Source organism: Tachyglossus aculeatus, chromosome 9 (genome assembly GCF_015852505.1).
Source record: "Tachyglossus aculeatus isolate mTacAcu1 chromosome 9, mTacAcu1.pri, whole genome shotgun sequence".
Classification (NCBI taxonomy): Eukaryota; Metazoa; Chordata; class Mammalia; order Monotremata; family Tachyglossidae; genus Tachyglossus; species Tachyglossus aculeatus.
Window position 1 is genome coordinate 4878104 of NC_052074.1, and position 15170 is coordinate 4893273.

General features: G+C 45.4%; 1 protein-coding gene across 3 annotated transcripts in view; it reads left to right on the forward strand.

The window, feature by feature from the left end:
- The window catches only part of SPTBN1 (spectrin beta, non-erythrocytic 1), a 219942-nt gene that overhangs the window by 89925 nt on the left and 114847 nt on the right, over nucleotides 1-15170 (forward strand). For 2 of the 3 annotated variants that reach the window (XM_038751787.1, XM_038751788.1), the window contains exon 1: nucleotides 6780-6906. The exons of the other annotated variant lie outside the window; for it this stretch is intronic. In XM_038751787.1, coding sequence (XP_038607715.1) covers nucleotides 6792-6906 — 115 coding nt within the window. In that variant the 5' untranslated portion in view covers nucleotides 6780-6791. Of the gene's footprint in view, nucleotides 1-6779; nucleotides 6907-15170 lie in introns of those variants that run through there. 3 annotated transcript variants of the gene reach the window in all.

Genomic DNA, 15170 nt, shown 5'->3' on the forward strand with positions numbered 1-15170 from the left:
TTAACAAATACCGTAATTATTTTTGTTATTACAATGCAACAAAAACGGACACATTCCCTGCCCACAATGAACTTACAGTCAGAGCCCAGATACTGACCAGGTGCTGTCTGAAAGTGGATTTATGGATTTAATGATAATGATAATTTAAAAAATGATACTCTGACTGTAAGCTTCTTGTGGGCAGGGAATATGCTCACCAGTCTGTTGATTCTTTAATAATAATAATAATAGCATTTATTAAGCACTTACTATGTGCAAAGCACTGTTCTAAGCGCTGGGGAGGTTACAAGGTGATCAGGTTGTCCCACGGGGAGCTCACAGTCTTCACCCCCATTACCATTACCATACTAAACACCATTACCAGATGAGGTAACTGAGGCACAGAGAAGTTAAGTGACTTGCCCGAAGTCACACAGCTGGCAGTTGACAGTGCCGGGATTTGAACCCCTGACCTCTGACTCCAAAGCCCATGCTCTTTCCACTGAGCCTCGCTGTTTCTCAGCCACGCTGCTTCTCTCCCAAGCAGCTTGTACTCTCCCAAGCACTTTAGTAAAGTGTTCTGCACCCAGTAAGCACGCAATAAATACCTTTAATGGATTGATTGTGATATTTGTTTAAGCATCACATACCAAGGCCAGGGGTAGATATAAGATCATTTATTTGGTCTCATAGGCCAACAGAGGGAGAGCTCATTTTGGGCAGGGAATGTCACTGTTTATTGTTGTATTGTACTTTCCAAAGCGCTTAGTACAGTGCTCTATACACCATAATAAATATGATTGAGTGAATGAATGAGTGAGTAGGGACCATCTCTATATCATCATCATCATCAATCGTATTTATTGAGCGCTTACTGTGTGCAGAGCACTGTACTAAGCGCTTGGGAAGTCCAGCTTGGCAACATATAGAGACAGTCCCTACCCAACAGTAGGTTCACAGTCTAAAAGGGGGAGACAGAGAACAAAACCAAACATACTAACAAAATAAAATGAATAGATATGTACAAATAAAGTAAATAAATAAATAGAGTAATAAATATGTACAAACATATATACATATATACAGGTGCTGTGGGGAAGGGAAGGAGGTTGCCGACTTGTACTTCCCACTTAGTACAGTGCTCTTCACACAGTAAGTGCTCAATAAATACGATCGAATGAATGAATGAATAAATGAATGAATCCCCATTTTTCCGATGAAGAGACTGAGTCCGAGGTCTCAGCAGGGAAGTGGTGGAGCTGGAATTCGAACCCAGGTCTCCTGCCTCCCAGTCCTTTTCTCTGATCCACTAGGCCAGTCCCACCAGTTTCCTCCCCCGCCACTCCGACAGGTCCTGAAGCCAATCGAAGGAAAGTGTTCTCCTTTTCATGTGATAGTAATCGGACACTTTTCCGTTACGTGAGGCTCCCGACAAAAGGTTGTAATTCCACCGGCAGGGAAGAGAGAACCCGTCCCCCTCCCCTCCCAGGCCCAGGTGTAGGCTCCCTAATAATAATAATAATAATAATAATAATAATAATAATAATAATGACATTTTTAAGCGCTTCCTAAGTGCAAAGCACTGTTCTAAGCACTGGGGAAGTTACAAGGTGATCAGGTTGTGCCACGGGGGGCTCACAGTCTTAATCCCCATTTTACAGGTGAGGTAACTGAGACACAGAGAAGTTAAGTGACTCGCCCAAAGTCACACAGCTGACAGTTGGCGGAGCTGGGATTTGAACCCATGACCTCCGACTCCAAAGCCCGGGCTCTTTCCACTGAGCCACGCTGCTTCTCCTAAGGCTCCGGACCATGGCCAGACGGGATCCCGCACCTCCCCAGGAACGGGCCGGATGGGGATGGCTGCGGGGAGGCAAGATAATAATAATTATGATATTTAAGTGCTTACTATGTGCCAGGCACTGTACTAAGCACTGGGGTGGATACGAGAAACAGCGTGGTTTAGTGGAGAGAGTACAGGCTTGGGTGTGGTTGTGGATTCTAATCCCGCCTCCTTGTCTGCTGTGTGACCTTGGGTGAGCCACGTCACTTCTTCGTGCCTCAGTTCCCTCATCTGTAAAATGGGGATTAAGACTGTGAGCCCCACGTGGGACAACCTGCTTACCTTGGATCTATTCCAGCGCTTAGAATGGTGCTTGGCACATAGTAGGCGCTTAACAAATACTATTATTGCTATTATTGGAAGCAGCGTGGCTCAGTGGAAAGAGCCCGGGCTTTGGAGTCAGAGATCATGGGTTCAAATCCCGGCTCCGCCACTTGGGCAAGTCACTTAACTTCATCATCAATCGTATTTATTGAGCGCTTACTATGTGCAGAGCACTGTACTAAGCGCTTGGGAAGTACAAATTGGCAACATATAGAGACAGTCCCTACCCAACAGTGGGCTCACAGTCTAAAACTTCTCTGAGCCTCAGTTCCCTCATCTGTAAAATGGGGATTAAGACTGTGAGCCCCACCTGTTCCAAGCCCCAGCGCTTAGAACAGTGCTTTGCACATAGTAAGCGCTTAACAAATGCCATCATTATTATTATGATGATTACAAGCAAATCGGGTTGGGTGGAGTCCCTTTGTCCCACGTGGGGCTCGCGGTCTCAATCCCTATTTTCCAGATGAGATAACTGAGGCCCAGAGAAGTGAAGTGACTTGCCCAAGGTCACACTGCAGACAAGTGGGGATGGCTCTGGGAGAGAGGGGGGTTAGGCTGGGGAGGAGTGGGAGTGGGCTGGAAAGGGATGGGGATGGGCTGGAGTGGTGGAGGGGAGAGCTCACCTCCTCCAGGAGGCCTTCCCAGACTGAGCCCCTTCCTTCCTCTCCCCCTCGTCCCCCTCTCCATCCCCCCCCATCTTACCTCCTTCCCTTCCTCACAGCACCTGTATATATGGATATATGTTTGTACATATTTATTACTCTATTTGTTTATTTTACTTGTACATAGCTATTCTATTTATTTTATTTTGTTAGTATGTTTGGTTTTGTTCTCTGTCTCCCCCTTTTAGACTGTGAGCCCCCTGTTGGGTAGGGACTGTCTCTATATGTTGCCAATTTGTACTTCCCAAGCGCTTAGTACAGTGCTCTGCACACAGTAAGCGCTCAATAAATGCGATTGATTGATTGATTAGTGCAGTGCTCTGCACCCTGTGAGTGCTCAGTAAATACGATCGAATGAATGAATGATCGACTGAGCCCCCTCCTTCCTCTCCCTCTCCATCCCCCCCGCCTTACCTCCTTCCCCTCCCCACAGCACCTGTATATATGTTTGTACATATTTATTACTCTATTTATTTTACTTGTACATATCTTTTCTATTTATTTTATTTTGTTAGTAGGTTTGGTTTTGTTCTCTGTCTCCCCCTTCTAGACTGTGAGCCCACTGTTGGGTAGGGACCGTCTCTATATGTTGCCAATTTGTACTTCCCAAGCGCTTAGTACAGTGCTCTGCACACAGTAAGCGCTCAATAAATACGATTGATGATGATGACGATGACTTGGGGGCCGGGATGGGGATGGAATGGGGAGGGTTGGGAGGGGCCGGCTAGAGCTGACCAGTGCAGGATGGGGATAATGATGATGATAATAATAATAATAATAATAATAATAATAATGGCAAAGCAGCATGGCTCAGTGTAAAAAGCGCGGGCTTGGGAGTCGGAGGTCATGGGTTCGAATCTCCGCTCAGCCACTTGTCAGCTGTGTGACCTGGGGCAAGCCACTTAACTTCTCTGTGCCTTAGTTCCCTCATCCGTAAAATGGGGATTAAGACTGTGAGCCCCATGTGGGACAACCTGATCACCTTGTATCCTCCCCAGCGCTTAGAACAGTGCTTTGCACATAGTAAGTGCTTACTGTGAGCCCACTGTTGGGTAGGGACCATCTCTGTATGTTGCCAACTTGTACTTCCCAAGCGCTTAGTACAGTGCTCTGCACACAGTAAGCGCTCAATGAATACGATTGAATGAATGAATATACATATATCTACTTCCCAAGAGCTTAGTACAGTGCTCTGCACACAGTAAGCGCTCAATAAATACGATTGATTGAATGAATGAATAAATACGATTGGATGAATGAATGAATATACATATATACACTTCCCAAGAGCTTAGTACAGTGCTCTGCACACAGTAAGCGCTCAATAAATACGATTGATTGAATGAATGAATGAATATACATATATGTACTTCCCAAGAGCTTAGTCCAGTGCTCTGCACACAGTAAGCACTTAATAAATCCGATTGAATGAATGAGTGAATACGAATGAATGAATGAATGAATATACATATATCTACTTCCCAAAAGCTAAGTACAGTGCTCTGCACACAGTAAGCACTCAATAAATATGATTGAATGAATAAATAAATATACATATATATGCTTCCCAAGCGCTTAGTACAGTGCTCTGCACACAGTATGCACTCAATAAATATGATTGAATGAATGAATGAATATACATATATGTATTTCCCAAGAGCTTAGTACAGTGCTCTGCACACAGTAAGCGCTCAATAAGTACCATTGAATGAATGAATGAGTATACGTATATGTACTTCCCAAGAGCTTAGTACAGTGCTCTGCACACAGTAAGTGCTCAATAAATATGATTGAATGAATGAATATACATATATATACTTCCCAAGAGCTTAGTACAGTGCTCCGCACACAGTAAGCGCTCAATAAATACAACTGAATGAATAAATGAATGAATGAATATACATATATCTATTTCCCAAGAGCTTAGTACAGTGCTCTGCACACAGTAAGCACTCAATAAATACGATTGAATGAATGAATGAATATACATATATGTACTTCCCAAGAGCTTAGTACAGTGCTCTGCACACAGTAAGCGCTCAATAAATACGATTGAATGAATGAATATACATATATGTACTTCCCAAGAGCTTAGTACAGTGCTCTGCACACAGTAAGCGCTCAATAAATACGATTAAATGAATGAATGAATATACATGTATCTACTTCCCAAGAGCTTAGTACAGTGCTCTGCACACAGTAAGCGCTCAATAAATACGATTGAATGAATGAATGAATATACATATATGTACTTCCCAAGAGCTTAGTACAGTGCTCTGCACACAGTAAGTGCTCAGTAAATACGATTGAATGAATGAATGAATAAATACGATTGAATGAATGAATGAACATACATATATATACACTTCCCAAGAGCTTATTACAGTGCTAAGCACACAGTGTGCTCAACAAAAATGCGATTTAATGAATGAATGAATGAATATACATATATATACTTCCCAAGAGCTTAGTACAGTGCTCCGCACACAGTAAGCGCTCAATAAATAAGAATGAATGAATTAATGAAGAAATTGAATGAATGAATATACATCCGTATACTTCCCAAGAGCTTAGTACAGTGCTCTGCACACAGTAAGTGCTCAATAAATACGATTGAATGAATGAATGAATATAGATCTATATACTTCCCAAGAGCTTAGTACAGTGCTCTGCACACAGTAAGCGCTCAATAAATACGATAGATTGAATGAATGAGTGAATATACATATAGACACTTCCCAAGCGCTTAGTACAGCGCTCTGCACACAGTAAGCGCTCACTAAATACGATTGAATGAATGGATACGATTGAATGAATGAATATACATCATCATCAACATCATCATCAATCGTATTTATTGAGCGCTTACTGTGTGCAGAGCACTGTACTAAGCGCTTGGGAAGTACACGTTGGCAACATAAATACATATATCCACATATATGTAGATATATGTTGCCAACGTGCACTTTCCAAGCACATATATGCACACACATACGCACACATATACATGCACACACATATGCACACATATATCTACACATATATGTAGATATATACATCTATGTATATGCACGTGTATATACATATATGTATATATCTACATATGTGCAGATATATGTGTGCACACATGCACACACACGCACACACATACCTACACATATATGTAGATATATACATATATGTACATGTGCATGCATGTACATACATGTATGTGTATTATGTATATATCTACATATATGCAGATATGTGTGTACATATGTGTGTGCATGTATATGTGTACATGCATGTGTACATGCATATATGTGTATGTATGTATATATGTGTGTATAATACATATATACATATACATATATGTATATGTGTATATAAATGTATATATCTATATATATGTAGACATATATGTGCACATATGTGTGTGCATATATATGTGTGCATATATGTGCACATATGTATATATGCATATGTATATATATGTATATATGTATATATGTAGACATATATCTACTTCCCAAGAGCTTAGTCCAGCGCTCTGCACACAGTCAGCGCTCAATCAATGCGATTGAATGAATGAATGAATGAGTGAGTGAATGAATGAATGAAGGAGTAGTGGGGATGGAGCGCTGCCTCTGCTGGTGCGTGACGTCACCGACGCCCCCCCCGGCGGGGGGGAGGGGAGGCTTGATTGACGGGCAGCCCCGCGAGGGGCGGGGCCCGGTTGATTGACAGCCCGCCGGCGGGGCCCGCTTGAGTGACAGCGCGGCGCGGGCTCTGATTGGCGGGCGCGGAGAAGGGGGGCTCCGATTGGCGGGAGGGGGGCGGGGCCCGGGTTGATTGACGGGCGGGGGGCGGGCCTTCTGCGCGCGCGCGCGCGTCGTGGGGGAGATGCGGAGCGGTGGAGCCCTGCGCTGAGCCGGGACCCCCAAGTCGGGGACGGGACGGGCCCGGGCCGGGGGGCTCCGCACGCCCCTCCACCCCCCCCCCCGATGATGGAATTACAGCGGGCGACCAGCCTGGCCGGGCCCCTCGCCACCCCCGGGTACACCGGGCAGGTGCCCTACAATTACAACCAGCTGGAGGGCAGGTTCAAGCAGCTGCAAGGTAAACGCCGGCGCCTAATGCATTGCTCTGCACCGCAGTAAGCGCCCAATTCAGTCATTCAGTCGTATTTATTGAACGCCTACTGGGTGCACCCCTTTTTTAGACTGTGAGCCCAGTGTTGGGTAGGGACTGTCTCTATATGTTGCCGATTTGTACTTCCCAAGCGCCTAGTACAGTGCTCTGCACATAGTAAGCGCTCAATAAATATGATTGATTGATTGCACTGCACTAAACGCTCGGGAAACGCCATCGGTCAACCGGAGGGAAGGGATACACCCGCACGCGGAGGGCGGGGGCTGCACGGTTGCTGGGCTGGGATGGTCTCTATTGTTTATTACAGTGCTCTGCGCACAGTAAGCTCTCAATAAATCCGATTAAATAAATAAAGTTGCCGAATTGTACTGTCCCAGAGACGGTGAGCCCGCTGTTGGGGTAGGGACTGTCTCGATATGTTGCCAACTTGTACTTCCCAAGCGCTTAGTACAGTGCTCTGCACGCAGTAAGCGCTCAATAAAGACGATTGATTGATTGATTAGTGCAGTGATCTGCACCCTGTGAGCGCTCAGTAAATACGATCGAATGAATGAATGATCGACTGAGCCCCCTCCTTCCTCTCCCTCTCCATCCCCCCCGCCTTACCTCCTTCCCCTCCCCACAGCACCTGTATATATGTTTGTACATATTTATTACTCTATTTATTTTACTTGTACATATCTTTTCTACTTATTTTATTTTGTTAGTATGTTTGGTTTTCTTCTCTGTCTCCCCCTTTTAGACTGTGAGCCCACTGTTGGGTAGGGACTGTCTCTATATGTTGCCAATTTGTACTTCCCAAGCGTTTAGTACAGTGCTCTGCACATAGCAAGCGCTTAATAAATACGGTTGATGATGATATATATATATATGTTTGTATGTATTTATTACTCTATTTTATTTGTACGTATTTATTCTGTTTATTTTTTTTTGTTAATATGTTTTGTTCTCTGTCTCCCCCTTCTAGACTGTGAGCCCTCTGTTGGGTAGGGACCGTCTCTAGATGTTGCCGAGTTGTACTTCCCAACCGCTTAGTACAGTGCTCTGCACACAGTAAGCGCTCAATAAATACGATTGAATGAATGAGTGAATGCACGCTTTTCATCCCCCCTTAAGGTCCGGCCCCCGATACGTCCATGCAGGCCCCGGTGGCCCGTTTTTGGGTAGGGACCGTCTGTATGTGTTGCCGACTTGTACTTCCCAAGCGTTTACTACAGTGCTCTGCACACAGTAAGCGCTTAGTAAATACGATTGAATGAATGAATGCCACGAGTTTGCCGTATTGCCCCCTCCCAAGCGCTCAGTATAGTGCTCAGCACACAGTAAGGCGCTCAATAAACACCATCGAATGAATCGGCAAGATGTCTGTCTCCCCCCCTTCTAGACCATGAGCCTGTTGTGGGCAGGGATTGGCTCTATTTGGTGCTGAATTGTACTTCCCAAGCGCTCAGTACACTGCTCTGTACACAGTAAGCGCTCAGTAAATATAATCGAATTGAATCCCTTCAAAAACCAATTGGGTCTCCCACCTTTGGCCTCCTCCCCAAAAGAAAGGTGTTTGGTCCTTTGCGGGCAGGGAATTATATTATTATATTAATTATATTATATTATTGTTGCGGTGTAGTATCCCGTAGCACAGGGCCCTGCGCACAGTGAGAGCTCTAGTAATAGCATCGATTGCTCGATTTTCCTGTTTTTTTTAATTACAGCCCCTAAAAATCAAAGGCCCAAGACGCTCAGATCCTGGCAGGTAGTTAGTGGTTGTATACATGCATGGCTCTCTTTCCCTCCCCAATCTTCCAGAACTACAAAAACGTGGAATTGGCGTGCAGATGGATGAGTTTGTCTTCAAACCAAGATTTCCCCAGGGCCTTGCACCCCTTCCATTCATTCAGTCGTATTTATTGAGCGTTTACACCCCACTTTAGCCCTGTAAGGTGTGGGGCTCGACTCTCCCAGACCCAGTCATTTAGAACAATGGCAAAGGGGAGGAGGGAGTGGTCTTTTTGTTCCAAACACCTCTGCAAATTACAGTTTTGACTCCGGTGCTTAATCCAGGCATTGTGCAAAGGGAGGGGAACCCGAACGTTTAGTTGGATACGGGCTGTAATTCATCCCCAAAGGCTGCTGTTTTCATTCAGCTAGGCGTTGGGTTTCTGGCTGGCTTGTGGATTCTCGGTAACTAAGGTAAAGGCATAGATCATAATAATAATGGTATTTATTTAGGACTTCCTATGTGCCAAGCCTTGTTCTAAACCCTGGGATAGATACAGGGTAATCAGGCTGTCTCCTGTGGGGCTCACTGTCTTCATCCCCATTTTACAGATGAGAGAACTGAGGCCCAGAGGGTTGAAGTGACTTGCCCAAAGTCACCCAACTGACAAGTGGTGGAGCTGGGATTAGAACCCACGACCTTTGACTCCCAAGCCTGGGCTATTTAATGATAATAATAATAATGTTGGTGTTTGTTAAACTCTTATTATGTGCCAAGCACTGTCCTAAGCACCGGGGGGATACAAGGTAATCAAGGTTGTCCCACGTGGGGCTCACAGTCTTAATCCCCATTTTACAGATGAGGAAACTGAGGCACGGAGAAGTGACTTGCTCAAAGTCACACAGCTGACAAGTGGCGGAGCCGGGACGAAAACTCATGACCTCTGACACCCATGCCCGGGCTCTTTCCCCTGAGCCACGCTGCTTGTTTCATCGTATCTTGCTTGTGGAATTGGGGGCAGAGGAGGAGGTTGAAACCGAATAAATGGGTTGGAAATGTGTGTAATGGGGAAGGTCCTGTTGGTTTGCAGAGGCCCGGACCTGTGCTAAGGTTTCTCTTCCCTCAGCTGACACACGGTGTTGTAGGGACGAGGCAGGCTCCTGGGCTGCGGGCTTGTAACCAGATGCGGTTGCAGAGCCCAGAACAGCTTCTTCCCTTGGCAAATCTCTGGGATCAATAAATAAAAAGAGTCCCAGAGTCCTAGAACGGTGCTAAATCTGCCTCCAGGTACCTATTGTACTTTTTTTTTAATGGCATTTATTAAGTGCTTACTATGTGCAAAGCACTGTTGTAAGCACTGGGTAGGTTACAAGGTGATCAGGTTGACCCACGGGGGGCTCACAGTCTTAATCCCCATTTTACAGGTGAGGTAACTGGGGCACAGAGAAGTTGTGACTTGCCCAAAGTCACACAGCTGACAACTGGTGGAGCAGGGATTTGAACCCATGACACTGACTCCAAAGCCTGTGCTCTTTCCACTGAGCCACGCTGCTTCTCTTCCAGGGCCTCCATCGTGGCCCTGCCACTTGGCTGCTGGTGACCTTGGGCAAGTCATTTAACTTCCCTGTGCCTGTTACCTCATCTGAAGACGGGATTAAGACCGCAAACCCCGTGTGGGGACACAGACTGTGTCCAACCAGATTGGCTTATATCCATCTCAGTGCTTAGTACAGTGCCCGGTACATGGTAAGCGCTTAGTAAATACCATTGAAAAGAAAAGGGTGGTTTGTGTCAGGAGGGGGAGAATCAGGAGCGGGAAGGACCCTTACAGATGGGAGGATGTTTGTGGTGGGAGGAGGAAGGACGGTTTCTTCATTGGTGGTTATTTAGTTATTTATTTTTTTGAATGGTGGAAGTGTGCAACACTCGGTGAGATGGAGTGTTAGGTAGATCAGGGAGAAGCAGCTTGGCCTGGTTCTAACCCTGGTTCCATCACTTGTCCACCGTGTGGCCTTGGGCAAGTCATTTCTGCACCTCAGTTCAATTCAGTCGTATTTACTGAGCACTTACTGTGTGCAATGCACTGTACCAAGCTCTTGGGAGGGTACAGTACATCCTTAAATTAGGGATTAAGTGCTGGTTCGCCCTCCGTTTTAGACTGTGAGCCCCATCTGATTGGGTTGTATCTACCCCAGCGTTCAGCCCAGTGTATGGCTATAGTAGGTGCAAAACATACCCCGCAACTATTATTTTCATTACCCTCTGCTCACCCGTGGCGTAGGTGACTCTATAAACTCACCGTGGGCAGGAAATGTGTCTGTTTAATGTTGATCTGTACTCTCCCAACTGCTCAGTACAGTGCTCTGCAAACAGTAAGCTATTAATAAAAAATGATCGATTGGATAGAGCTGACTGAACTCCAGGGATCCCTTTCACCCATTTTCCAGGCCCGGGATCCAGTCTGTTGTATTTTAGGTGGCCTGCTGAATTTGGGGCAGGGTGATGATAGTAATGACATTTGTTAAGCGCTTACTATATGTTATGCACTGTTCTAAGCGCTGGGGTAGATACAAGCTGATCAGGTTGGACACAGTCCCTGTCCGACATGGGGCTCACAGTCTTAATCCCCATTTTACAGATGGGGGAACTGAGGCCCAGATAAGTGAAGTGTCCAAGGTCACCCAGCAGACAAGTGAGATTAGAACCCAGGTCCTTCTGATTCCCAGGCCCATGCTCTATCCACTAGACCACGCTGCTTGGAGGAAGTTTTCTCTTCGCGGGTGTGTCCGGTGGCCTTCATGGAGGTGTCCCTGGACCCTAATTTCCTGGCAGATTCATGGCCGGCCTCCCATCTGGTCCAGCAGTCTTCGGCAGGGCTCGACGGGACATCTGTTTCTGACACAAGGAAGCCTCTGGCCAGGCCAGGGCTGCTGCCATTGCTGCCCCATCCATCACCATAAACCGGAGCAACAGTTTTCCCCAATTCGCCTCCATGGCCTCCGAAGAAAGCCCGGTGCAAAACCAGGGAGGGAAAAATCCAAGGAGGTGGAAGGAGGAACAGGGCCGCAGCTCACCCCTAACAAAAGGCCGTTTATACTCCCCATGGAGGAGTCAGAAAAGGAAAAAATGCTGCTGACAATAAAGGGTGGGGCCCAAGGGCAGGAAATGTGTGGAATTGTTCGCCACAAACTGGATGCAAAAGTTAGGGCCCCCCCGAGATTCTGGAGGGTCCCTCCATAAATGCTGAAGCTCCCGCCAACAGCGCAACTTCACCTTCAGTGGGGCATTTGAAAATGTGCTCTTTGGCCCCTAATTGAGCTCTGAGATAAGTTTCTTGTTTCTAAATATTGTGGTTTCTCTGCCCTGGGAGTTGCACAAGTTTAGTGCTAGAGTTTCCATAGCAGAGAGCCACCCATGTTGAGGAACTAGGAGGAGTAGTTTTTTGCACAAATTTGTATCCAAGCGCCCGTTTGTCCTAAGAGCCCACAAAGGTGTTTGCTGATCATGGCGCCCTATGGGACACCTTGGTTTCTACTGAATTTGTCCCACTTGAAAACACTTGGGTGTGTTTCGAGTACTCTTTGAAATACCTTTTGTTTCGACCATGGCAGCTTTTTGCAACCCATCAGGGTAAGCCTTTGGTAATAAGGGGGTGCTAATTTGCTGTTTTAAATACGCAAATACAGAGTGATTCTATCCTTCCCCACCCAAAAGCCTTCTTTTCATTTCGGAGAGCTCAGTGGAGCAGGCTTGGCTATGTCTAGCCTGTGCTGGATACCAGCTCATGTGAATGGGTGGCCACGGTGAAATCTAGTCTGAGCCTTTTCTAGGCCAAGAGCTTCTGGGCCCTTGAAGTTACTTGTTGAACCTTGTAAAATGAATTATTTATGCAGAGCTGACTTGATGTGTGCTCAATCAGTCAATCAGAAGTAATTATTGAGCACCTATTGTGTCAGTCGTTATTTACTGAGCATTTACTGTGTGCAGAGCACTGTATTATGCTTGGGAGAGTACAGTACAGTATAACAGACACATTCCATGCCCATGACGAGCTTACAGTCTGTTCTGTATGCAGAATGCGGCTTGAAAAGCTGCACTACAATTCGAAGATCCTGATCCCTGCCTGCAAAGAACGTACAGTTTAAGAGGGGAAACAAACATGAGATTTACCTATTGAAGAGATAGGAAAAATGTATACGAAGAAGAGTAAGTGCTTAGAGTGGGGTTTGTATGTCGAATTGTACAAAAGTGCTTTGTTCAGTGCTCTGCACACAGTAAGAGCTCAATAAATACCATTGATTGAGTGATTAGTATGGATGGGTGTGCATGAAGAAATGATGGTAGTCGGGGGAATTGACGTAGGTAAGAAATAATTGGGGAAAGCCTTCCAGAGAAGATGTTATTTCAGAAGGCCTCAAAAATCTAAATCACTACCATTAGCAGTTTTGAAAGTGTTCAGGGGTGGGGAACATGTGAGGAAGCACTGGGGTTTAATTTAAGGGCTCATGTTGGAAAGAGCCTGGGCTTGGCAATCAGAGGTCGTGGGTTCTAATTCCGATACCGCCACTTGTCTATTGTGTGACCTCGGGTAAGTCACTTAACTTCTCTGTGCCTGTTACCTCATCTGTAAAAATGGGGGTTAAGACTGTGAGCCCCACGTGGGACAACCTGATTACCTTGTATCTACCCCAGTGCTTAGAACAGTTCTTGGCACATAGTAAGCGCTTAAAAAATGCCATCATTATTATGCTTATGGACTCTTTTGTTGTCTTCTCAGTAATAAGTATGGTGCTCTGCACTCAGTAAGTGCTCAATAGAGACTGTTGATTGATTGCTCATCCCAGGTTGTTGAAAATGATAAAACTGTTAGTTTCTAGGCTACCCTGCTCCTGCTGTCTCTGGAGCTGCAGGTAAAATAGTCCAAACCAGGGTGGCTATTTTTTCAATTTACACTGGACATTCTGGCTTTTAACTAGCTGTCCCTGTTGGGGGAGTGGGGTGGAGGTTGGGGGGTGGGGGGAGAGAGTGAGAGAGAGAGAGAGAGAGAGAGAGAGAGTGTGTGTGTGTGTGTGTGTGTGTGTGTGTCTTTGTTGGGCATGGGGGTAGAGGGAAGACAGGAGATTCAGGTACTCTTGAGGGCAGTCAGTGACCACCCAAAATCCAACCCTACCAAGTTCCCGGTGCTCTAGAAAATTTAAGGGGAATCCTCTTACTCCCTGGAGAGCTCTCAGGGTCTAGGCAGGGTCAAGCCAAGCAGCTTACTGAAAACGTCTCTGATTTGAGTGAAAAATAGCATCCGAACTGTATCGCAGCTAATGGAGGTGGCTGGGACCATGAAAAAATTTCATTATAGCGAGTGATTTGTTAGAATGGAATTCATTCTCTTGGGGTTTTATCTATACTCTTCTACAGCTGTGCTCCCCAAATGCTTTTTTATTAGAGACTCCCTAAATCAACTTTTAATGTTTACGCAATACTCCGCCTGCATTATGACTGCCTGGCTCTAGCCATCCTGGTCATTTTTTCAGCGTGACAGATTCTGAATAAATATTACTGTTAGCCAAATTCTCAGATTAACATGGAAGCATAAATGATCCATTTTTCATAACTCTGATACATTTTCGGGAGCACGGGTTAAAGAGCAGTATCCAAAACAAGGTTCAGAAATCACTGATCCGTGAAGTTATGATAGAGGGAGCAATTAAAAGCCATCTCGATTTTTTGTCTTAATGAGACTTAAGGGGATTGAGGAGATTTACATTTGTTCTTTAGCCAGACTGCTCATTCATTCATTCATTGTCACGTTTATTGAGTGCTTACTTAGTACAGTGCTCTGCACACAGTAAGCCCTCAATAAATACGATTGCATGAATAAATGCAGAGCACTGTACTAAGAGCTTGGGAGAGGACAATACAATAATAAGCAGACACATTCCATGCCCACAGTGAGCTTATAGTCTTGCGGGTGGGTGGGGGGAGACATTAATGTAAGTAACTAAATTGCAGATATGGACATAAATGCTGTGGGGCTGGGAAGGGGGGAAGAACAAAAGGAACAAGTCAGGGAATGGGAGAAGAGGAAATGCTCACATTTCTTCCCAATATTCTCACAGGGAGGAGGCAAAGACTGCCTTCAAACAGACTCAGACGATTAAGGAAGGTTGGGAGGGAAGGAGGGGGAAGAGGGGTAAAAGGCAACCTCCAGAATCTTTGGCAGCATTTTGTGGAAGGGGATTCTGGTGAATGTTGACATTTGATTAAAAAGGAGAAAAAAAGAGTCCCAGGGTTATGATAAAAGAAAGTAGCTCATCTGATTGGAGCTTGTCGAACAGAAGTCTGTATACATTGCCAGACCACTCTGAAAAGAAACTCATATCCTAATCTGTTTTAATTGTGTCCCTTCCCTAATTGGTTTGGCTTGTCACTCAGTAGTTGTAATGGTATGTATGAAGCACCTACTGTGGGCTAAGCACTAAGGAAAAACACCCAGATGAGCATTAGCTAGTCCCTGAAGAGC